General features: G+C 42.1%; 5 protein-coding genes across 5 annotated transcripts; 2 read left to right on the top strand and 3 right to left on the bottom strand.

Annotated features, from left to right (window-relative positions):
- Positions 1-11,335: 11,335 nt before the first annotated feature.
- GGS25DRAFT_520238 (uncharacterized protein) lies at positions 11,336-11,995 on the top strand (the record flags this gene model as incomplete). The annotated part of the gene is made up of 2 exons (XM_049263859.1): positions 11,336-11,480; positions 11,550-11,995. 2 exons carry the CDS (start codon positions 11,336-11,338, stop codon positions 11,993-11,995), a joined length of 591 nt encoding a protein of 196 aa, XP_049117418.1.
- Positions 11,996-12,546: 551 nt separating this feature from the next.
- GGS25DRAFT_530567 (uncharacterized protein) lies at positions 12,547-13,673 on the top strand (the record flags this gene model as incomplete). Its single annotated transcript, XM_049265396.1, has 2 exons — positions 12,547-12,861; positions 12,922-13,673. Exons 1-2 carry the CDS (start codon positions 12,702-12,704, stop codon positions 13,671-13,673), a joined length of 912 nt encoding a protein of 303 aa, XP_049117417.1. The 5' UTR covers positions 12,547-12,701.
- Positions 13,674-13,914: 241 nt separating this feature from the next.
- Positions 13,915-14,989, bottom strand: GGS25DRAFT_530566 (uncharacterized protein; the record flags this gene model as incomplete). Its single annotated transcript, XM_049265395.1, has 3 exons — positions 13,915-14,286; positions 14,364-14,540; positions 14,621-14,989. 3 exons carry the CDS (start codon positions 14,987-14,989, stop codon positions 13,915-13,917), a joined length of 918 nt encoding a protein of 305 aa, XP_049117416.1.
- A 1,980-nt stretch (positions 14,990-16,969) lies between these two features.
- On the bottom strand, positions 16,970-20,052 carry GGS25DRAFT_484811 (small oligopeptide transporter). Its single transcript, XM_049260486.1, has 5 exons — positions 19,443-20,052; positions 18,405-19,348; positions 17,841-18,348; positions 17,251-17,741; positions 16,970-17,187 (listed from the first exon to the last, which is right to left on the bottom strand). Exons 1-5 carry the CDS (start codon positions 19,713-19,715, stop codon positions 17,097-17,099), a joined length of 2,307 nt encoding a protein of 768 aa, XP_049117415.1. The 5' UTR covers positions 19,716-20,052; the 3' UTR covers positions 16,970-17,096.
- A 1,629-nt stretch (positions 20,053-21,681) lies between these two features.
- On the bottom strand, positions 21,682-25,473 carry GGS25DRAFT_520233 (RhoGAP-domain-containing protein; the record flags this gene model as incomplete). The annotated part of the gene is made up of 6 exons (XM_049263858.1): positions 21,682-21,822; positions 21,875-22,008; positions 22,078-23,838; positions 23,898-25,214; positions 25,298-25,328; positions 25,393-25,473. 6 exons carry the CDS (start codon positions 25,471-25,473, stop codon positions 21,682-21,684), a joined length of 3,465 nt encoding a protein of 1,154 aa, XP_049117414.1.
- Positions 25,474-25,876: the final 403 nt, after the last annotated feature.

Raw genomic sequence — 25,876 nt, 5'->3', positions numbered from 1 at the left:
TTAAATCAATCTTAGACGATATAAAACTTAATAATTTAAAATATATATGGTTAGAAAAATTAGTAAAGCTTAAGATTAAAGATTATATCTTAAGATAGAAGCGTTAAAAATACGTTAACGCTATTTATTTAATCAAAATATAATTATAATAATTTAATATAAACCTAATGTTGTTTAAAGAAAAAAAAAAAAATATAATTAAAAGTAGAAAAGTATTATAGAATTTAGAAATTTATATTATAAGATAATAGTATTAAGTTATTTTAAGACGATATGTAAATTAGATACGAATATATATAAATGGTATTTGGAATTTTAAAAATTAATAAGTATAAATAAATAGGAATAGTTAATAAAAGTATAAATTAAATATAAAAAACGTATAGTTGTTTTAATTAAATCGTTAAAAAACTAATACGCTTAGATTAATTAATAGGAAAAATATATAGCTTAAGCTAAAGTAAGAAAAGTATTAAATATTAAAAAAACGATAATATGGTTTAATAATTTATAAATAGTTATTAATGGATATATAGAAAAGTAGTGTTTAATATATTTTTAAATAAATAAAAAAAGTTTTTTAAATAATACGATTTTTTATTAAAATGTAATAAAAAAATTAAGAACGAGATTTTAAATTTATAAAATAAATTAAAATTAAAACCGAATAGGAAAAAAAACATTTATAGTAACATATGTAAATAAAAATAAAAAAGAAACTTTAAAAGTTGGAAAGGATAAAATAATAAGTAAGCCGGTTAAAAAAGGCAAAAAAACATAAAAGTCGACGTATAGTGAAGGATTAAGCAAATAAACGAAATAATTAATATTATCGATATCGAATGATAGTTTAATAATTTATAAAGTATGTTATGAAAATTATGTAATTAAAAAGTGTTAATTTGTATTTAAGAAATTAAGATTAGATAATATTTTAAAGGGAATATTTAGACGAAAAATATATAAAAGAAATTTTAAAGTTTAACTAAAATTAAAAGTAAAAATAAAAAGACTTAAAAAATAAGTTTAAAAGTTTATTTTTTGCTTTAAACTTGAAAAGAAGTAAAAAAAGAAAAAAGAAAATTAATTAATAATAACGGTATAATATATCGACGTAATATTAATAATGATATAAGTTTTTGTTATATTGATTAAGGTTAAGAAGATAGCATATAATATTTTATATTATTTTTTTATATATTTAGTTATTTTTAATTTAGAAAATATCATTTATATTTTTAACGAAAAGTTTTGGTTTTTTGATTATTGAGATGTATTAAAAAAAAATATAATAATAACTGGTACGATTATAATGTTAGTTATTAGGTATGGAAATATAAAAATAAGAGTTAAAGGCTTAAGGGATTATAGATTTTTATAAATATTAAACGTAACGTATTGTTAAAACTTTGTTTGTAACTTAATATTTTTGCGATTTTTAAAACGATAAAAATATCATTGGAATAATAAATATATACGAATATATATTAAACGATAAAATAATTTCATTTTATATAAAATATTCGATTGATATAATTAATTTATATTAAAAGATATTTTATATAAAATAAATAAAAAAGCTTTTTATGTATAAACGAAGGTTATTAATTTATAAATAAAACGTGTTATAAAATGAGAAAGTATAAAAACATAACATTTATAGTTAAGTTATTTAAAATTATAAGTATTAAAATATTTAATTAATTATTTTTAAAAGGTAAAAATCATCGGCTTAATTATTATAAAATATAATATGTGTAATATATTAAAATTTAAACGTTTTATAAAACGTAAAGAACGATATATAAACGAAAAACCAAAAATGCGATTTATATTAGATTTTTATTTATTAAAAAAGTTATTTAATAATTATAAGGACTTTATATTAGTGTTAGATCGATGGTTTAGATATATTTAAGATTATTACTTAAAGAATTGCATAGCTTTTTTTATTATAACCGTTTTAAAATATATAATTGGGATTTTTAAAACTTAATATAGAATTATGTTTAAGGTAATAAAAATAAATAATAAAATAATAATTATAAAACTAAAAATATAAAGATATTTCGAAAATATTTATATTTGAATAAAAACCTTAGCCTTACGTATATAAAAATAAAACGATGCGGTTAAACGTTTAAAAGATGTGGTTAAAATAAAGGCTAAAGTTATGTGTAATAATGTAAAATTTTTAATATTTTTGTGGCCGGAAATATATTGATTGGCGGTATATTTATATAATTAAATATTTAAGTATATATATAACTGGAAATCGCTGTATAAACGGTTTTATACGTTTATAGTATAAAGAGATGGTAATAAAATACGGATTTGAAAATTGTAATAAACATATTTGCGGATTTATAGTTGTAAAGTATTTGCTATAATAAAGGAGGCATAGAATAAAAAAAAACGATTATAACGATTTAATTTTAAAACTTAAATTAGATATTTTATAAGATATAATTTAATTAATATTTATTAAATATGAAATCTATAAATTAATTAAATTATCGTTATATGCGACGTAGTTTTTAACGAAACCAGTTTATTCTTAGAAAACTTAGATAATTTTTGAGATGATATGTTTAAAATAAGTATTAAAAAATATGAAGAATGGTTAAAAAAAGTAAAAGAATTAATTTAAAACATTATTTAAAACGAAATCTTTATTTTAAATAACTATAATATTTATATAGAAAATAAAAAAATTAATAAAGAAAATTATAATAATTAAAATATTATAAACGTTTAAAATATTAGAAAATCTAATATATTAGAAGATGTTGATATGGGAGAAATTTTATTAAGAAATAAAAAAATAGATAATATATGTAAATTAAAAACCGGATTTGATTAATTAAACGAATTTAAAAAATAAATGTTAATAATTTTTAATTTTAATAAGTTTATAGGAAATATAATTTATTATGTATTATAAATAATTTAAAATATATATTTGGTTTTAAATGTTTAATTAATGATTTGGCATTTTACGTTTAACGTAGGACGTTTAGAAGTAAGAGTAAAAATAATAAATGGAAAAAGTATTAATAAGGTATAATTCTTACGATTATTTAAGAATTTAAAAAAGATTTATAGGAAAGATTTATCATTTTTATTAAAATATTATAGAAAAATAAAGAATTATTTAATGGTTAATTTATTTAAAGAAGTAAAACGAGAATATTTGAAAAGTTATGTATAAATGAAAATATGGGAAGAAATTTTATGTAATAATTTATAGTGTTAAAAAAAGTAAATTATTAATTTAATATAGGTATATGTTTATAAAATAAATAAGTACGGAAAGTTTTAAAAATGTAAAGTAAAAATCGTTGTTAAGGGTAATTAATAGAAGAGGTTAAAAGTAAAAAAAACATACGTTTTTATTTTAGTAAAAAGATTATTTTAAATATTAATAGTTATTATAGTATGGTTTGATTTAAAATTAAAATAATTTAATGTTATTAATGTATTTGTAAACGTAAAAATCTTATATGACGTGTTTATGTAAATGTTTTAAGAATATAAAATATTTAAAAAGATTTTTAGATTAAAAAAGGCATTGTATAAAATACGAAAATCACTATTATTATAGTAAAAAAAATTTATATAATTTTTTTAATTAATAGGTTTTAAACTAATTTTTTATAAACCATACGTATATTGTAAAGATGGAATTTTATTATTTTTTTATGTTAACGATTTAATATTTATATACTAAAAAAGGAATAAAAAAAAAGCTAAAAAGTTAATGAAAAAGTTAAAAGGAAAGTATTAATTAATGGAAGGAAATGATTTATAATGGTTTTTTAATATAATTATAGTAAAAAACTAAGCTAAAGGTTTAATTTAGTTAAATTAAATCAATTATATTTATAAAATTATTAATTTAATAAATATAAGTATATTTAAAAATCCTTTACACCTTATAATAAAAGAAAAATTATTATTATATGAAGGAAAAATATTACTTAAATTAATTATAAAATATTAAAAAAAAATAGGTTTAATATTTTACGTAATATTTAATATACGACTGGATATTACATTTGCTTGTTTTAAATTATTACGATTTTTTGTAAATTTTAGATTATAATATTAAGCTGTAGCCGATCGTATGTTTTATTATATAAATTAAACCGATAGTTTAAGATTTTAGTTTAAAGGAAAAGATAAATTTAAAATAATAAGTGATGTTTTTTTTGTAAATAATTTCTTAAATTAGAAAAGTTTATAAGTATATACTATGAAATTTTTTAAAGGATTAATTATATGAAAAGTAAATAAATAAGATATCGTAATTATGTTAATTATAAAAACGAAGTTATTAATATTATTATAAGTTGTTAAAGAATTAATATTTATTATATAATTAATAAAAGAATTAAAAATATTATTAAATAAATCTATTATTATTATTTAATATAATAATACTTAAATTATAAAAATAGTATAAAAAGACATAGAAAAATTATAAACTAAATTAAAATATATGGATATATATAATTATTGGTTAAGATAAGAAATAATACGAGACATTATTAAAATATAATACACTTTAATTAAAAAGATAATCGTAAACGGATTAATTAAAATATTTATTAATATCTTATTTAAAAAATTTATTTAATAAATTAAATTAATAAACATTAAAGATTATCTTTAGATTTGAAAGAATAAAAAAATTATTAATATAATTAAATAATTTTAAAATAGTTAGGTTTAAGTAGATAATGTTAAGAATAGTAAAGTTTAAGAAAATATGTTAAAATAAAGTTATGTGATTTTTGGTTAATTATGTAGGCAATTTGTCTACGTGATATTTTAATAGGTAATGCGTTTATATTTATATATATTTATTAAAATCCTCTGTTTATTTATAAAATTATTCTCTCCTAATCAATACAACTCTTACCTCAATAATCGTATTGTTTAATAAGAAATAAGGGGCTCTATCCAGCTTATCTTTTTCTTGCCATATATCTGTATCGATATCCTCAGAACGCCACAACAAGTCTGTGATGAGCAATCCTGACCACAGCCCTGCCAAGTAGCTTTCATCCGGACCAACTCTCTGGAACTGTGCTGTTATAGCCCCGACGGCGGACAGTCTGTCGCTAGACAACGTCAAATGTAGTCTCGAAAATTCTTGCACGACAGACTGTCAAGCCTCCAGTATATCAACCTGTGGTTCCCAACCCAGCAAGTCTTTATTTCTGTTGATCACCTTTTCGAAAAAGGTCGACTTATGATACTGATACTCAGGGAAGTCTGAATCGAAAAGCCCGCACTCGCAAGTCGCACCGCTAAAGCACTCAAAAACAAGCTCGTTTCTCGTAAAATAACCACTCTGGGGGAAATCAAACGCTCTTGATAGACCCAGACTCGAAGGAAATAGGGGCCCATATCTTCTTGCCTAAATCTGTAACCTACCTAGTAGCTTGTCATCGAAGTATTTCCAACGTGAGGAGGCCGTGCGTAAACAGGGCAATCAACAGAGTCGTGCCGAAGCTCCGCCACTTTTACTGATTGGCTTTCTGTTGCCATGCCTGATGTGCTCGAATCGCCATACACGGCGGCCAACGTCACGTATGCATTCTTTTATACGTGAAACATCTGGCCTGCTTCGCGGTTCCAGTCGGCCTCATCCCCTTGGATTATGCAGATACTATCAATCCACAAGTACTTCAGGCCAAGGGCACGTGTAAAATCAACTGCATCCTAGAAAGTATTTAGCAAAGATGCCCACGGAAGTATTTCCTTGCTTCTGTCTAACGTATCCATGGTGGTGATACATTCCGGCTGATGGTTTCCCCAGCAATAACTAAGCGTAGCATACGACAAGCTAGGGGAGACTTTTTGCTCAAGCCTGACACCACGCCTGTGAAATCTCTCCGGGTTAATATTGAGGAGCCGGGTGGGCCCAAAAGCAAGGTTTCTGCCGAAACGACGGCACGGTTCGTGAGATTGAAGACACTCTGAAATACAGCGTCGTGCCTATTGAGGCGAAGTGTGAGAGAACGATGTCAAATTATACGTTGGAATGCCGCAACCCTCAAAAGGTGTTCCAACTAGATTAAGGGGTGTGAATATGTTCCAAACGAATTTCTGGCTGGGAAGTTCGATGATATAAGCATCTTCGGTGATTGTTGCGTGTACAGCCACGTTTTCCACGTTTTCATTCGCAGCCGAGACAGTTCCGCGTACGATATCTCTCAGGAGTCGACAGGAGTTGCATTCTTTGACGACCTTGCTGTTTTCAGCCCTCAGAGGAACTGAATATTGTAGCGATTCTATGGTTCTTAGAATAAACCGAAAGTCTTCAGCATGACCGCCCCATATACAATTATCACATCGATCCAACCCCCTCTTGCGCAAAAGGACCGATGGGGTTTCATCCGCCAAAAGCTCTGCCGTCACAGCGATAGACAAGCCCGAAATGTAAGTTTTACTGTCATCGTTAACTTGCTGTGTGTCGACCAGGATGTAACCTGTCGTTGAACTAATTGAGCCCATGCTGCTTCGCGGGGGTGAAGAATTTGCGCCGGTCGATTACTATAACCGAAAGTATTTCATATTTTGGATAGATTTGGTAGTCACGGTTTCTTAACTTGGCTTAAACATGGGAGTTTTTGACGTAAAAGGGTTTATAAATTTTGAGTCTTGTAGGAAGATGAATCAGAGAGCGATTGGTCAGGTGCCTAGTATATACAATTCTTCCTTTCAGCCCCCATGATGAGCCCAAGCGAATAAATTGTGTCGTTTCAGACCCACCGAGCATCTGCTGTCAACTGGCTAGGCTAGTTTATTTCAACCTCGAGCTTTGGAAGCTATTCGCACTTTACTACACTGCTACCTAAAATATACCTAGTATACATGCCCATATGCATTCAAACTCAGCAACTATACTAAAGCTGGAATAAACTAGCCTACACTTCAATACACTTAACAACTGCTATTTATTCAAATGGAAATGCGTGTCATACTTCGTACCACATAAAAATAGGCACCTAACCTATGTACAGATAGTATGGAGCTATTCGGGGTCTACTACTCTTCTAAAATAAGGGTATCGGTGAATTCTCCAAGGGCATATATCCACAGCCTTTCTTTTCTCTCCAAGTCGAACTACCTTGATGCTATTCAGATGGGGCCAAGTTGATTCCTGCTTGATCGCAAAACGTTGTCATGAAAACCCCTATTTCCACTAATTTTGAACGAAGAAAGGCGAAAGGAACCCTTGTTTCATTGGAGTATGGTTAGGAAGTATTTACCTTTATAGATCTGAGACGGGTGGGCAATGGAACTGCTAACAACGGTTTGAGAACGGATACCGCCCGAGTTGAGTTATATAGGTATATATTCAAGATTTTAATTCATGTTGTCTTCTTGCAGCTTCTTCAAATATATGATGAGCTTCTCGCTATAAGTAATGTGTACCATATCATGGTTGTTTCATGACTAGTTTCTTGTTTCTTGTATGGGTTTATGGCAGATTTGTAGCTGTCTATTACATATTCGTAGATATAGGTGCTTTATCTCCAAAGTTCTCGAAGACTGCTTGCAACTCGAAAGGTATTATACTCATAATTTGCCACTGTAGCACTTCAATATCTAATACTCATCTATGTAGAATCTCTACTCAAGGTAGAATCTATTCTGAAGCTAGAGTATTAAATCATAGCAAGGCCTACGTGCTATAATGTAGCTATCAGTATTGCATTGAAAATGAATATTGAGGATACCACAGCAACCATCTTCCTGCTAATTTCATATACCTCACTGCTGCCTCTATCACTCAAACCACACTACCTACATATCTTCGAGTTTAATAAACAAAACCCCTCTAATAGTGCTAAAAGGGATAAGCAGCTTATTATTTTATACCTGAACAAGGCCCTAAACGGATACGGTTATCCGCAGTGAAGCCCCCTACAACACTGTCGACTCCGTCAAGAAGCCTTTGTCACTCACCTGCCACTCACCTGTCGACCACCCTCAACATCGTGACCCTCGAAAAATACTCGACTGAGCAGTACTGCCACAATCACTTCTCAGTCCTCAGCCGCCCCCTCCATCCAGACCCACGAGGTTTCTCTACAAGCCACCCACATGGGATGAAAAACTTGCTCATGCCCTGTGCCCTAATCATTGAGCACCTTCCCTTCCTTAACCAACAGCTAGAGGTCTGTCTCTTCTTCTTCCCAAGAACCAACCCACAGCTCTCATCCTCGTTTCCCATCTCAAAAAAAAGACTTGTAGGTCCGGACACAAGTTTTTTCTTCCTCCTACCCAACACGCAACACGAGAAAATCACTTTACAAGCCATTATTTTCTCTCCCCGTGTATCGTGTTTCAATCACTGATCAATAGTAAGTTGCATTTATTTATTTTTTCTGATTCAATTATGATCAGAAAAATACCAGAAAACTAACACAATTTGAAAGAGAAGCCATACCACACGGTGTATCCAATGATTATTGCAACCAACGTCAATATGTCCGATAATCGTTCTGGCCAAGAGCCTGAGCTACTGGCTCCCAACGTTCATAATACTAGTACGATGTCCCCCGAGGCGGCTCCCTTTATCCCGTCCGGCGCGTTGGCGACTCAGACTAGTGATACGCCTCCCCCCACGCCTATCGGCACGGTTGGCCCCTCCGCGAGAGGTCTTCTCCCGCCCGTTGAGAGTAAGTATTCATTCATTCTTATCAATAATCTAAACAAAAACAAAAATAAAAATAAAAATACAGTGCTAATTAGATAAACGCAAAAGTCCACGAGCGTCTTCACGCCGCTGCTCAGACGACTCAGCCTGGATACACAGTACCCAGCGTTCGCGCACTCCAGATCGTGACCGGACAAGCCCAGGGCTCGCGTCCTCAACTTGCTTCCCACCACCACCTTGGCGCGAACCCCATGCAACGCGAGTCAGATCGCGCTCACCAAGACCTGGACCGCGTTGCTCAGCAGCTCGCCAGAATGAGAGAGCAGTTTGAGAAGGCGGAAGAGGAAGAGGACGAGGAAGAGGAAGATACCCTTCCTGAACTGGAGCCCCGTGACGAAGAATACGTTCAACGTATGGGCCTACCGTATGATCTTCCCATTCATCGACGGCAGCTCGCTGTAGACCGCGTTCGCCGCGCCGTGGCTGCCCAGTCCCAGGGCAACACCGCCCAGTCCTCTGGCACTACCACCCAGGCTCAGCCGCAGGCTCAACCACAGGCCCCCGTTACCTTGAGTCAAACCGTATCAACGACTACTATGAATGCCCCGCTACCAGGAGCTTTGCACCTTCAACCCCACGTGAATGGCCCTCACTACCAGGCCAACGGCCATCACAATGGTCATCTCAACGGCTACACTGACCCAATAGCCGCTGTCATCGGCGACTTTCTTCCCCCTACCGGCCGTTCCGCCCCCCGCCACCTCCGCCCTGGTATTTTTCCCGGTGACGTCCCTCCACGCCCCTTTTTCGCTGGCCGTGGGCCCAACCCTCACCACAACGACTGGCGCCGCCCCCTTGCGCCCCTAGGCCTAATGAGCGACGATGTCCGTCTTTTCGGCGCTCCCCGAGTCAACGTCAACGTCAACGCCAACGGTTCTCGATTCAACGGCGGCGCCCAACAGCACCAGCAGGGCCCTACCAATGTTACCACCAACGCAAACGCAGGAGCCCCAGCGCTCGGCCGCGCGCGCTCCCGCAGCGCCAGCACCCACCACGAGTCCGAGCGACCCGCTGCCCAAGCCCCCCCGCCAGCACCTCAATTTCGCGTAGTGCCCGGGCCACTTCAGCCGGCCGCGCAGCCCGAGCCGCGACGGTACCCCTACGCCATGTCGTCGCACGGTATTATCGCGACGAACAACGGTGCTCTCTACACGGACAACGGCGCTATCCACCTGCCAACCATGGGAATGGAGCCGCAGCAGGCACCTGAGCAGCAGGCTTACCAGCAGCAGCAAGCTGCGCCGGCGTCGGCGCGTATTTATTATCCCGCGCAGACTCAGGGTCCTAGTGTAAGATACCTACTTTCTATTCCTCTCCTCTTTTTTATTTTCATTCTTTTCTATACTTCAATAGTTTACATTTCGACATCTGATATAGCTAATAACTATTACTCTAACAGGTCCAGACCCAACGCTACCGCGAGCAACAGGAACGAGCCATCGGCTTCGACGAAGAAGACGACGAAGAGTTCATCCCGAACATTCGCCGCTAAAGAGCCAGAAGATAAATATTTCCACCTTACCTACCAGCAGGTATCCACTGGACGAATAATGAACTCACGAATCGACGAGAAAGAACTGAATGAATGGACGAGGAAACGAATGAATTAATGAAGACCGCACGATCAAGGGAGGTTTAACGACGAGTACATTGCATTAGCACTGTTTCTCGTTTCGTTACGTTTCGGCATTGCCGCGTTCTCGACATATCGGGATGGGGCATTACAAGGAGCAGGGACTGAGTAATTACACCAGTCAGTGGAGGTCAACGACCTTTGCATTTTCTTTTCGTTCTCACCGTTATCCGTGTCGGCCTTCCAAGGCTGGCTCGTTCCCGATGTTAGGGTAGGGATAACGGTATTACGAAGTCTGTACCAAATAGGTACACCAGTAATGGCCAACGAGATTTGCATTTTCATTTCCTTTTCCTTTTCGTTCCGGATTCTGCTATGCTCCCCATGTAAATGGGAAGCATAGTACGGTTCGGCACAAACGATATTGGGCATTTGCACTGGTTTTCTTTTCGTGTCAATCTTGACACTGGAATGTAGTGGGAGGGAAGGATATCACGAGGCGGTGCTATGTGGTGTGAACTAATTAGGCACATCACATACTACGTGCGTGACTCGTGGTGGGGAGAGTGTTTTTCGCGACGTGGATTAATCATGGCATCGAGGTTGCGGCCTTGCGCAGATTGCTTTCGATGAGAGATACCCCAATAACAACTTGATATTCATAACCCAAAAATAATGGGATGGGCTTCGTAGTTTCTAGTAATCGTGAAGAAGGCTTTGCCTGTGTGCCTACCTAGGTACTTAATGGAGCGTAGTTGAAGAACTTGAAGAAAGTGCTGATAGCTTTAGGTTTAGGTATCCTCAGTTTCTTACTTCCTTGAGTCCAACACTGAAGAGCCGTTGGCACATCGTAGTTACCTAACTAGGTACTAGGTATGCTTCCTCTCTTCCTACTAAGTAGGAATACCTAACCTTTTGCTATTGACATCCAAATACCCATTTCCATCCGGGTGTATTTCACGTAAATTTCATCTCTTCACAGCACACCAACACACCATATCAAATACCCAACAATATTTTCCATCATGATATCCCATCTTGCGGCTTACTTTCTGTGGGCGGGAGTGTGCTTCCTGAAAGCAGAGGCGTCCATGTGCCGATCGAATCTTCTAGTCGACGATTTCTCACAGTTCAACTCCAAAACCAACAGCCTGGGCTACAAAGCTAGTGGTACGTTCCATCTAGATCATAATCCTTTTACTGCTAATATATCTAACGCTAACACCTACACCCAAACAGACGACGGCTCCATGGTATCCATCCACTCGTCCGGCAACACCATCGCCTTCGTACCAGGCAACCGGTCCTACTTCTACGAAATGCTGCCCTGCACCGACGCCGTCGAGTCCGGGTACAGCGCCATCTCCTTCAAGATGCGGGCGCCCCGCGGCGCCTCCATCGCCCTCGAGATCCAAACCATGACTTCGTGCATGGAGCAGACGTACAAGAGCACCTGGCACTACGTGAGGGACTTCACCGGCGACCCGGAGAAGGTCGTGGTTCCGCTGAGCGCGTTCCAGGGGGTCCATGATAACGCGCTCGTCGGAATCAACTGGGGCACCTGGGACGAGTATATGGACAGGGCTTTTGCGTGGGAGCTGGCGGATGTGCAGCTCACTTGCTCGAGGAATCCTCCACCCAACTCGTCGAGTGCCGCGGTGGGATTGGTCAGTGGGGGAGTATAACGTTGAGGTTGGAATAAGTGAAAAGGTTGCGTCTGGGATTAGGCAGTGGGTTTAGTCATCCTTATTCAAATCGAGTAGGTGATAGCACTAATCATTGATACCCGTTTGGGCTTTGCAACGCTTCTCATAGATTACCAGTATTCCCTGTGCTTGAAAAGTTATAGGTGCCTACCGGTACCTAAGGGACCTGTCAGCCTCTTGTCTTCCAAGGTTATCATTTACCTGCTAAACACCTAAGGTACTAGCAGACCTGGTCCTTGAATTTAGGGATAAAGACAGAACTAATCAGCTGTGCCTTGCTATTGTCAGAAACTCGACTGCCATATACATATTAGCAGTTTACATGTCTCTGTCAAGCACCATCGATCCAAGAACCGACTTTTAAGAAGAAAAAGGGGTAAAAGGGGTAAATCGTTATTATGCATATAACAATATTTAGTATATATATGCTAATATAGGAGTAGGATCAGGGGTATGCACTAAAGCAGAGTATAGCTCCCCTATTTTATAAGTCACTATCATGTACCTACTCCTCTAGCAGGTCCTGGTCCCTTGGCATGTCAGCCAGTTGCATTAGCGCGAGGTGGGCCGCCCTGCTGAGCCTCAGAGTGTCAGCTATATGCATATATATACCTAGGTAAATAACAAATAAGGCGGGGAGAGCAAATTGGGAGCCCTGGGTGGATGGTGTCCGAAACTGCCCATCATGAGCTCACGCAATAGCACTGACGCCGATTGTACCTCACTGATTGAGACATGCCCTTGGAGTCATGAAGCATACATGTGCCGCTATGAGGAGAATTGGGCCGGTGTCACTAACCCGAAGGAGCGGAAGAAACTCCAGAATAGGCTGAATCAGAGAGCTCGTGAGTACCTGAACACGTCGTGATGTTGGCAAATTTGTGGCATCACTAAACAGAAACAAGGCCGCCGGAGAAAAATCCAAAGTAATCATCGTCATCATCAACGCATGACTGACTGCACCCCCCACCTTACCACCGTCGTCCATTCAAGAAGCGACCAAGTGATAACATTCCAAGACGCAACCGCCTCAAACATCTCCCAAAAGTGCGCCATCCTGCGGCGCTTCGCAGCACAAGCCCTCGCAAGCTACGCCACGGGCCAGCCGAGCGCCGATCACCTGCTGCAGCTCATCCAGCTGAACCTCATCAACAGCCTGACGCGGAACGCGCTCCTCCTTGGCCTGACGTCCGATTGGCTCGTCTGCAGTGCCGTTTCTCCTTTTGGGCTTGGGTGTTCCTGGCTAGTAGGAGGAGCCAGCGAGACCCAGACACAGGCCTTTCCGGACAACTTGGCCCCCACAGCGCTCCAGCTGCAGATTCCTCACCACCCGTGGGTGGATCTGTTCCCGCTGCCCAGGATGCGGGATAATTTCCTCGCCGCGGTGTCCGCGAAGCTGTCGGTTGCCGAGGAGGAGGAGCTGTGGAATGATATAGTGGAGTCGGAGGGAGAGGGGGGAACGGATTGGTGTGGGTTGATTGTCTGGGGCGAGTCGTGGGATCCGAGGAACTGGGAGGTGACTGTGCCTTTTCTGCAGAAATGGGGTTGGCTGCTGGAGGGCTGTCGTGAGATGCTGGAGGCGACGGATTATTGGCGACGGCGGAGGGGGGAAGGACCGCTTAGCTTGGGGGGGTCGTGGGTTGGGTTTGGGGATTGACGATATTCTGTACTATAATAGGGGCAAACCTTTACTTTTCAACCTTATACTTTCTACGTTTTCTCCCTGGATCTTTAACTTTTTGAATTGCCCTACTTCAACATTACTATATAAGAAATTGCACAAGACACGCTTCAGGGTCAAAAGAGAGTGAAAGTTCCAGCAACAAGTTATAAACAATTATATTTGCAATCTCATGACATACAAAGCTACCCGTTGCCGCCATCACGAGTCACACAGCCTACTTCCCAGCCAACTCCCTAAACACCTCATCCAGCTCAATTCCCCCCCTCACCGTCGTTTCCTTATACTCAAAATCCCCCGCCATAATCCCACCCGGCCTCATCGCGACAAACATCTCCACATAATCCTGCACGTACTCCCTTGGGATACCGCCCTGCGCAAAGTAGTCCGCGAGCCCTTCCTTCTCCACCGTGATCAGCGTGCCTTCTTTCCCGGTGATTTCTTCAATTGTCTTTTTGACGTCTAGAGCGCTGTAGTTTCGGGGGCCGAAGATTTCGACGTAGCGGAGGGGAAGGGGTGGCGCCGAGGTGCCAGCTGCCGAGGAGATGAGAGCGCTGGCGCAGTACGCGCCTACGTCTTTCACGCTGACCTGTCATAAGTTAGCTTCTTCTCTCCTTTTCCCCCTTTGCTTTTGTATCCTGGAAATTGGAGTGCCTAAACACTTACCATAGGAATTGCATGGTCCGCGGGGTGAATCGGCCACCGGAAGCTTGGAGGGTCTTCTTGCATCGTCTCCAGAGCCGAGGTCCAGTCCTCGAAGTAGTACCCAGGCTTCACGATGAGCACTTCAGGTGCTGCCGACTTGAGGATGTGATCAGAGATGTGATTTAGTTTCAGGGTGCCCTAGGATACTCTGTTTAGTCAAAGAAAATGTCAGGTGCGTAAGTTGCTTATTCTAGTGTCGGAGTGGAGAAGAGGCCTACAATGCCATGGTTATACTGGGCACCCAAGGCCGAATGCAAGACCAGCTTCTTGATGTTTGGGGCTGCCCGGAGAGCCTTCTCTACATTAGTCGCAGCTTGTGTTGCAAACTGGCCCTGGTCCGTGCCGTCGTATGTCGGTGGGGGGACGTATAGGACTGCATCCGAGCCACTAAAGTCGAGGCCAGTCCCGGTGTCAACGTCTCCCTTGACAGCTTCAAAGTTTGGCTGTTTCGTGAACTCTGCCGGGGCTTTGGATGGATCTCGATAGATACCGCGGATAAAAGGCCTCTCCTTGGACTCTAGGAGAACAAGGATCGTTTCTCTGCCTGCTCTTGAAGAGGCAGGGACGATGGTGATGTGCAAAGACATTATGGGCACTGGGTAAGTGTAGTTATATCAAGGGTAAAGCCAATAGTGTGGTGTAATTCATCTTAGCCATGAGAAGCAGTCTGTCTTTATATAGACAGAGGAGGTCGTATACTTAGCCATTCGATATACTTCCATTCAAAGAAGCCCCATCTTGATTATCAACCGGCTTATACTCCAGACAACAGCATTGAACCCACTCTAGGGTATGTCAAGGGGAAAAGTACAGAGAGGGTACTTCTAGTGGAGCTACCTCGATAAGTACAACAACTTCATAGGTTAATAATCGCGGATGGGAAGCAATACTTATTACCTTAACGGGGCTATAATATAGCCCCTGAATATCAATTCTCACTCAAAACTTGAAGTTAACTCATCTACTACATAACTGAAAGGAACATTTTAAACAAGTTTTATCATATTATATAGCTTGTTTATTGTTCTAGTAGCTCGTAGTTCTAAATAATTATGGATTACAGAAATACATGTACAGCAAGATGTCTAAGATTCACCTCAACGACAAAGGAAAATCAAATCAGATGTTTATACCATTCTATCAACCCATCGGCGTCGGCATGGGTTGGTTAAAAAACGAGTGTCCTTTATATTTTGAGCCATCCACCCTCTCAAATACACCAAACGAAAGGCCACCTATCCAGGGGATCTAGCTCCAATGTCCCTGACAAAAACAACAAAGACCAACCCAAATGTTTCGTCATGATCTTGCTTGCCCATTTTGTTTACGATTCATCCTCTCCTCCCCATCCGCAGCTTTTTTAACTCTCATCGTACCCATTGAAAGAGCTAGACAGGCTTGTTTCCCTAGGAGCCTAATTACATGTATAGCACCCACAGCCCTCATTCTCACTGCACAACCCCGAACAGCAGCTCCCTTGATCGTCGGTGCACTCAGCTGTACTCTATTGTCAGTATTGGTATCCCGTATTGGAGAAAAAAGGTGTTACGTACTCCCCGAGGACAGGCATCTAGGCTGTAGTAGACTTAGCGGTTCGGAGTCCGCTGGGAAGGCGGCGGTCAGGGTGAGGAAGGCGGCGAGGGCGACGATGTGGTACTGCATTTTTTTCGGTGGTGAAAAGTGTGTAGGTAAATGTGTGCTAGGTAGCCTTAGGATGAGCTAGGAAGGTAGGTAGGTATGCGATGATGTATCGTTGGAGGAGTCAACTAAGTAATGGTGCGTGTAGTTACTCTGGGCATCGGGGACAAGAAGGGCTTAAATATAAGAACGCACGAGCAAGATTATACACTCACCTAGGTTAGAGATTTACGTCGAGTCTAGATACCGATTGCGCACACGCAAGTCTAGGTAGATAGATCACAGTGCCGCCCTATTCTCAAGTATCTGAACTTAGTACCTACCTCGTCGATGCTGACCTGACAGATATCTTGAAAGGGAAACAAGAGTAAACTAATCTCGAGTGGGTTATAAAATGTGTAAACACCTACCTGCCTAGCACAAACCCCTATCTAGTCGCTCTAGTTACGTCAGCACCGAGGTCGCAATGAGGATATTTACCCTCCTAGGTAATAAGAAAACCAAGAGCCTACCTACCTACCTACATAGCACGGTTCCACCGCATAGCGAAAAGTAAGATAGAACACAACATGATGACTTCTATCAAAAAGATCGACAGTGCTATTATACCTCATACGTAGTGTATAATATCAACCAACCGAAGTTGTTTACTGAATAGGCACTTAGGTAGGTATGCATATCCGCTTTATTCGGCAGCAACATGACATGACATGACATGACATGACATAATCCGTTTTCGAAACTTACCTCCCCTTCTGGCATCAACACTATTATAGAACCGCACATACGTAACCTCCTTACTGGGGATAATATCTACCCTTAACACTATAGTTGGATTTTAACTAACCACGATAATAACCATGAGTTCTACTTCAATCACACGAGTACCTACTATAGGCAGGTAGTAGGTAGACCTTGAACAGCTTCAACTGTTGAATAACCAATAATTGCTACAAATCAAGCTAGGCACATAAATTTTCATACATAGGTAGGTATATGTATATATTTTCACATAAAATCTCCCACTCTCGTTTCCATTCATATCATATCCTCTCATCATGTCCAAGTCCCGTTCGCCGGGCCAAAGTATCCCACATCCGGCATCTGTAGCCATGGCAAGCCCTGCCCATCTGCAGTATTTTGCCACCTAAAGTAAAATCGTCAGCATATTTTTCATCATCAGGAATAAGGGGGAGGGAGGAAGTCTTACACCGTGTTACCCCACCAGTCGGGGAATTGGACGTTCGGCCCATACGTCACAGCGAAGAAGATGACGATGCCGCTGATGGCGAGCCCCGTATCCAACGCTGCCGCGAGGACGTAGTTGTACTTGGTCCACCAGGCGTAGAACCTCTTGTAGATGATCTTGTTGAAGATAAGGTTGACGATGTACCAACTGCTGTAGTTGATACCCGTGGCCGGGGGCACGTTGTAGGTGCCAACGAAGATGAGGGGCCAGTTGATTTGGCGGATAAACTTGCTACCGGTCCATTTCCAGGCAAAGTACGTGATCGGCGGAAGGATGAGCCCGATCCAGAAGAAATGCAGAAGCTTGCTGTAGATCATCCCAACAGAGTAGAGACGGCCAGGGCCGACTAAGCCCCAGATGACGGAACTGCTGTACACCGTGCGGCCGACAGGGCAGCTGAAGCCATTGGGTTGATCCGAGTCGCAAACACCGGGAATATTGCCCAACATCCACTATCACACTCAAGGTTAATAAAATAGATCCCAAGACATAGAGTACTGTTGCGAGAAAGTGCCGAAGAGGAGAAGGAAGTGTTTCAGGAGACGACTTACCAATGTCACTCCAACTTGAGTAAGAGCACCTAATACAGTAGCCAGGCCTTGTGCAAAGAACAAGGTGCGCGGGGGAATCTTCAAGTAATGTCCCAACTTCATGTCAGCAGCGAAGTACAATCCTTGGCCCACCACATCCGTCGAGAGGGTCTTGAATAAGATATTCGCCATGGGCCTTCCCTGGAACATGTATCCACCTATGAACTCAGAGAGAACATTGATCTGGTTGGCGTTCACGTTCGTCACACCCTGGATCATTCCGCAGGGTATCATGTATACGGCCGGGATAACGAAGGCGAGAACGATACCATACACGGGTAGCCCCGTATGGTATACCTCGGTCATAGCGACACTCATTCCAAACACAATGAGTATAATGCTAGACCACCAATACCAGGGAACATTCTTATACGGCTTCATAAGACGCGCGTGGATATCAAGCTTAAGAGTCCCCCTAACGGCCTGCATTATCTCGGCCCAGTGGAAGAAGTAAACGTGCGATAAGACGCTATAATTCATCATTAGCACACCACGTAGCCAAGTGCATGGATATCTGGAGCTTACCTAGTAATCGAGGCGAATGATAGACCGTATACGAAAGCAAATGTTGCAGGCAGGTACGGTGGTGAGTATGCCTCATACTTCTCCTTATCAAATAGATTATTCGTGATGATCGCTGTTGTGTTGTAGAGTTGCCCAAAGCGGTCATACACGTCGGCAGTGCATAGAGGCAGGTAGGACGTGAACCACGTGTTGGTGTAGTAGATGGCAGGCGTAACGATCCAAAAGAAAATGGCGAATCCGCCAAAGACGTTGGCGGCAGCCCAATGAGGACTCAGCAACGGATTCGTATTGTATGCCACCATGGCCCAGTCGAAGGTAAGCGGGAATAGACCCAGACCCGTGACCATGCCGAAGACCTGATTCACGGCCAAGTTGTCCGGCGCAATCCAGCATATCCACGAGAAGTAACTCAAGCCGGTGAATATCAAACCTGGGAACCAATACCACAGGAAAGCGATAGCCCCCACGAGCAGAAAGAATCTGATACGAGTGATCTTCCACCCATCGGCTATGGCATTCTTTCGAGAATGGATAGAACTCAACAAGGCCACATTTCCAAGCACACCGGGCCAGATCATGCTAGCAGGCTTAACAAGCACGGCTCGGGAAAGGCCGGCGATACCGTAACCGCACAACTGGCAGCATATGACGACCAGCACAGAGAAGCCAGGCGGCATGTCAAAGCCGTAGAACCTAGCAGCTTGGATGATGTTGGTGGCGTCAGCAGAGCCGAACCCGAAGGAGACGTTGCTCATGATGGTAACGAGGGCATGCTCCTTGATGTTGAAGTTTCTGTCGGGGTTGAGTCGGCCAATGGGAAGGATGCTGGCGAGGCCAACGCCAAGCGGGTATGCCAACAGTTCCGCAACGAGAGATACAATGTGGACTCCTGGATATCGTAGCGAGAAGAATTGGTTTACGCCGGCTCCCAAGAACACAAGGATCTAGGTATTCAGTATTAGTTGATGCCCATGGCAATTCTCCGCGACTCAGCTAGGGATTTCTGTCTTTCTGTCTTTCCGTCGGTCTGTCACTTACAATACCAAGAAACCAGGCCCGGAAGGTATTTACGGGTAGGCCAGGGTCATCAGTCTCGGGCACAACAGCCCGCACACCTGGGAAAGGACTCGTGTCGGCGTCCCAGTCACCCTCCTCCTCGTCATGAGCAAGAACATCGCTGATATCGACTTCAAGGTCCGTCAGGTGTCCGTGTGCGACCTCAACGTCGGGGCCGGTCTGAAGTGCAGTCTTTTCGCCCCCAGACAAGTCATCGCTAGTCTTCTCACCATTACCAATTATGTGGGTTGCCATGGCGAGAGTATCGTGGGCTTTGCATTCAGCAAAGCTACCGGGCAAGTAGGTAGGCGAATAGGAGATGGGTCTAGGTGATAAGGGAAGGGAATATGCGTCGACATCGACGCATATTATACTTGGGAACTTGTGGTTCCATATTGGCCTAGATACCGAGGTAGGTAGTATTAGTAGTAGGAGATAGGTACTATGTAAAACGCGTTGATATGCTAGGATATACTAAGATGTACTAGTTGACATGCTAGGATATGCTAAGCTGTACCAGAGGCGATAAAATCCGGCGCCATCACCGTCATGGTATATACGTAAACACGGGGTATCGCACGAGAATGGAAGTAGTCACCTGCCAGGTTCCCTCGCAAGTGCCGATTCGCGTTGGAGATCTCCTGATAAGTTGTCCATTGACCAATCAGACCTTAGTGATTTATCGTCGCCGGAGGTTCTCTGTCTTGCCCCTGCTTGCCCCTTCAGGTAAGCGTAACAGTTGAGATAAGATAGCGCAATAGGGGTGTACTTAGCTTAGTCGGGACCATCCCAGAGTCCCCCAGACCATCTACTTAGTACTAAGTTAGTAGTACTTAACCATCCCACGTACTCTTAAGCAGACAACTTTCCCGAGTCTTACGCATTCTAGACTGCTAAATGACCTGTTGAACATTCTAAACATTCCAAACATTCCAACAACATTCCAAACATTCTAGCGAGAAAAAACCTGCCTAACCCAAGATGGGAAAACTTAACAGTACGAATCGGTCAGATCTTAATATTTGAAATGCCCAGATCTAAGGAAGGAATAGTTAAGCGCCTGGGTACCTCAAGAGTCAAGTCCAATAATAGAACAAATAGGAACAAATTGATGGATGGTACCGAATTGATGGGACATCGGAATTATTACCTACTAGGTACATAAATAGGTACGGTACTTACTACATAGGTACTGTCATATACATGTAGATATCCAAGGTTACGTGACTTGATCAATCATCGATAAGAAAAGGTGACTACCAAGTTCCGAACTTCCAACAGATTATTCCACCAACATGCTTGAACATGTGAAATTGTGAATACCTGTTATTCACTTCTTGAAAATAAACCCATAGGTCAATCTTAAAAGTAGAAAGCCAGGATAGGATATTCAGAAATACTAGGTGCTTATCTACCTACATAAATCCAATATCTACCGCCAAGTTAATTTTAATCACATCACAGTACGGCGCATGATCAGGAGTTGGATCTCTTCTTTATTTTCAGGTCTGTCTCGTCTTATCTACTTAAAGAGTATCGCGGGGTCTTATACTGTCCGAACACCATCTCCGGAGAGTATGGCTATTCAACTCCCAAGGTCTCTGGTAAAAACTCAGCTCAGTTGTCATGCTTTTTCTCTTCTGCTCCTTCACCTCTCCCCGCTTCTCCTCCGAGTGTGGCCTTAAGTTCTAGGTATGGTAGGTAGCTAGCTACCATGTAGGTAAGTGAACCCCTATTCGGATCATTTTTCTCTTTCTCTTCTCTTCCTCTCCCTCCTTCCAAACTTCATAAAAGCACAGCCATCAATTCACTTTACTTGGATCATCCAGCCGCCATTGCTCCCAAAAAATAAACGGGGGAGGAGCTGAAATAGAAAAAACCCCCCACCTCTCGAAATGAATATCGCAATGCTCCTAAGGATATCATTAAATTTCCTACCATGAAGACAGAAAATCGCCGCCGGGACACCTCCTTGAATCGAAAACCGAAACAAATCCAATGACTCGTCTAGAAGAAGCTACACCCATGATATATCGAGCGGCGCCACTTCCAACCGATCGTATGGTCGTGATTTCTGTAAAATTCCAAGCTTGCTCTTCGAATGCTGTCGACTCCTATGTGGCTTCTTTGCGAAGCTGGCGAAAATCACGCCTCTCCGGTCTATTATGTACAACATTGAAAGGATCGTTGGTGGGGTCAACAGCTGAATATCCAGCTGATACTAAATGAAAATGTTATGAGTATTCTCAATGATGAACTGCACAGCATTATTCTTGGCGTGCATATCCGTCATTTCGCGCTCGATGTTATGATCTCTCATAATGGTCGGTGCAAACACCACCGCAAGGTTCTTCGGAGTCATCTATCTTATTGTTAACTAATCGGGCTCAACATAACATGTCAAGTTTACTCACAAGGTTCTCGCGCTCTCGGGAGGCGACACGATGAAGATGAAACATCAAGAACTCGAGACAGTCCCTGTGCTGTTGCGGAAGCTGCTTGATCGTATTTTGCAAATGCTCGCACTTTTCTGTGTCGCCTTGGATTGCTAGTTAAAAGTTAGCTTGGTACTGAATATTGAGAGTCTCTTTATAATTTTTCTTCAATCTAGACTTACAACTCGTCTCGAGGATTTGATCATAGATGTCAAACGTCAGCAGCGGTGTTGGTAGCTTTCTAAAGTACTGCTTCAGTACGCTCGTGACGGAAGTAATATCGATATCCGGGTCCGAAATATCGTAGTCCCCATTCTTGTCAAACCCTTCTTGGATGGTCTTGGTTTGAGAATTTCCACCAGTCTTACGATAAATACCTTCCATATCCATACCCCTCAGCTCAACCTCTTCGATGCAACGGGTGACAACACAGGGGATTTGCCGATGTTCAAAGTCAGCTCTCTCGGTTAACTCGGATCCAAAAAGGATTGAGGGTGCTTCTGCAGCGGCTGGCATGGACGACATGTTCGGTCCGGCCTTAGTCACGTTTGTTGCTGTTGCTTTCTTAAACCCAAAGAAGCCCTGTCGACTATTGTCTACGTGTTGGGCTTGGCGGTTTAGACCATTGGGTTGTCCGTATGTGACTGCAACCGGCGACTCGATCGGCACAACGGTCATATTGTAAGGAAGACCAATGTTTTCATTCCCCATCCCTGGCCCATGCCGCTCGCGGTCTGGTTGTTGGAAGGCGACGACTGTGCGGTTTACGCCCTTGGCAATATTCTGGGCCATGGCTTTTGATCCCTTCTTCCAGTTGAACTTCTTGACCTGGCCCTTCCCTATCTTGACCACAGTCGGTCCAGTTTCGAGAATTGTCTCCTCATGGTCGCCGCCCATCATTGTAGTACCGGTTTGGATGCTGGAGGTATCCAAGCTTATCGAATGATTCGATGTACCCTTGTGCTGACTGTATATTCCGAGACCATTTGGAGGAGACCTAGGATCAGAATGATTCTTGAATCTTTCTTGAATTTGATTTGTGAGATCATTGTTCAAGTCGGCCAACTGTGCGTTCTTAGAAACCAGTTGTTCAAATTCCACTCGAGCACGATCCCTTTCAGCAATAGCTCTATTTTTCTCTTCGACGAGCTCGTCCCGTTCGGTATGAAGCTGCTCAAGACTAGCTGACATAGACTGCTTGAGTTTTTCAAGTCTCTGAACGAAATCCTTTAGAGCAGACTCTTCTAGCTCACGAGGGTCGATAGGTCGCTTCGCTTCCTTGGCCCTTTCCACGTATCCAGCTAATGCCTCCAACTGACGGATCATAATTTCAGTCTGGGTATCAAGCACGGAAACCGTTTTGCGCTTTTCCTCGAGCTTTTGATTGAGATTCTTGAGATCTTTCTCGTTGTTGAACTGGCGTTCCAGCTCTGCAACCCTTTGCTCAGAGTTCCGGAGACGTCGTTTCAATAAAACTGGATCATCGTTCGGGTTGATCGATAGGGGGCTAGCGATATCATGAGCAGCCCCATTGACCGCATCCTCGGCGATTGGAGTCTTTGGCCAGCGAGGCGATGTAGTGGTACGAGTCGTTTCGCTGGCACTTCGCGTATGACCCGTCCTAGGGACGTTGCTGCTTGATTCTGTACTATTCGTTCGCCCGTGGCGTACTGCGTTCGAGACCCGACGGAGTATGGAAGAAGAGCCCTCATCTGTGCCCAAGATACGGGCCATATCCTCATCCATGCTGAAATCACCACCTGAACTCCACCTAGGTAGTTTGGGTGATGTTTTGGGTTCGGTTGCTGAGCCAGCTGATTCTTGTGCCGCAGCCTGTGCAGCCTGTGCAGCGTGTCCCGGCGGAGCAGGAGGCGCCCTTGGTGTCATATACGGGTCCGCAGGCTTCTGCTCGGAGGCAGGAGTGCGAGATGCTGCACCATTTACTAAAATATAAATGTCAGTCCAACAGCAAATCAATGAAGGAATCCTTGCGTAGACTTACTATTCTTAGATGCCGTGGCCGGAAGCTCTTTTCTAGTAATTGGCTTCACATTGTTGCTAATTGATGTTGCCAAAGAATCATTCGACCGTACTTCATCATCTTCTTTGACACGCGAGTCCTGCGAACTACGTGGGGTGCTTGTCTTATCGTCGCCGTGTAGGTGTTGGGGTGAATCAGAAATCCCATCTTTGTCCTTTCGACCAGAACTGACACTACCCCTAGAACCGGAATCTTGCACTGAATTGGATTGAGAACCCGTCTGAGAATTCACCTTCTTACTTTTGGGGGCTTCTTGCAACTTAAAGTCTTCGGCCGCGTGCGCTTTACCATTCGCCGGCTTTTGAGATCTATCTTCTGGAGCAGGGGCTGGCTTTGTAGGAACATTTTTATCATTCCTAGAAGACTTGGAAAGTTTTCTACTCAGTGATTTGGGGGGCGGGCTCTCGTGATCGAACGAGGATTGCCTTCCCCTCTCTTGAAACGCAATATGTGGTGTAGATGACGGTAAAGTATCTCTTCGCTCGGACGCAGCTGGCTTCGGAAGACTGAAGTAGTCTTTGTCTTTGGCCCTTTTATTGGCCTCGACAAGTGCTTCAGTTGCTGATCTAGGTGCTGAGGATGGCACTGGACTCGGATCCAAAGCAACCGGGATAAAAAAGCTCTGGTCGTCAGCGTTACTACCAGTGATATCGCTACCTGAGAAAATCGACGAGTTGCGGTTATTGCGATAACTCTGCGATGGTAGAAGGCCGGGATCCCTTCCAGCATGATCAGTCGATCTCTCCGGAGACCTAGCTGGCCTCGAGCTGCTTTGTGAGGAGTCGTTTCGAGTGTAGTTGGGTCGTGGTCGTGGAGAAAGCTCTGTCGGAGTGTCGGACTCGGGATCGACTCTGTCATCTGAGAAGGCATTGGGGGGTATGGCATTAGGAGGTAATGCTGGAAGTGACTTGTCCACTATCATGGGCGACGCATCTTTTTCACGTGCCTTGGCCTGCGCGGCAGCCTTGGATTTTTTTCTACGCCTTGCCATGAGAGATTCGTGACAATTCATACAAAATATTCCTTGCGAGGTCCTAGCATATCGCAAGTTCTCAATTTTTCTTTTGCAGTTCCTGCATCGGAAACAGGCGGCGCAAAAAGCCTGATCGCCGGTTAAAATAGCGAGGTCTTCGATCTTGTCGCCGCAAGCGCTGCAGCTGTAGGTGCAGTTATTGCATATAAGCGAGCCATCGCCAAGTAATAATAGGTTCGCATCGGAGTCGAGTAAGGTACCACAGGTATTGCATCGAAAGCAGTTGAGATGCCATCGATTTCCAGCTGCAAGCGGGTCAGATAACTTGTACATCGCAACTTAATGGCCCGTTATGCAAGAGCACATCGATACGCTAATCTGAACTTACCCAACTCAAATGCTTTTCCCTCCTCGAGGATCTGCATTGGACACACACATTTAGCATTGACCTCCCCCTTTTCTATGGGTGTATCCTCCACTTACCTCTCCACACCCTTTGCAGGGAAAGACATCGTCGCTGTCTAGTTGACCTTCTTGATACTCCTCCATGATTCCTGCCGACATTGTAATTAGGTACCTAGGTAACCAACTTGGATTTTGTTCCAGGCACAGCTAGTAGACCAACCCAGTATGTAACCCGAGGGGCTTGTTTTGATTGTTGATGAAAGGGTAGGTGAGTAGAAGCTCGATTTGCTCGGTACGTCATGAAAGGCGATGAAGATAAGACTATCGCAACATCGAAGCTATCACCCAGTCAAACTCGCAGAGTAACAATCTTGAGGGTGATATATTCGAATAGAAGATGCTTGGATATGGCGGACGTGAGAAGTACCTAGAATAAGTAGGGACTCGGTTAAGTCGGTGAAGCGGAGAATGGTTGTTGTCGACGCCGACCAAGAGTTAGATAACGGGGTAGATAACGGGGTAGATGGCTTCTCATGGATTTCGGGGCAGAATCGGCGGTCGA

The sequence above is a fragment of the Hypoxylon fragiforme genome (assembly GCF_022984875.1).
Source record: "Hypoxylon fragiforme strain CBS 206.31 chromosome Unknown GGS25scaffold_4, whole genome shotgun sequence".
NCBI classification, from domain to species: domain Eukaryota; kingdom Fungi; phylum Ascomycota; class Sordariomycetes; order Xylariales; family Hypoxylaceae; genus Hypoxylon; species Hypoxylon fragiforme.
The sequence above is the reverse complement of the archived record's forward strand: the minus strand, read 5'-3'. Positions and strand labels throughout refer to the sequence as shown.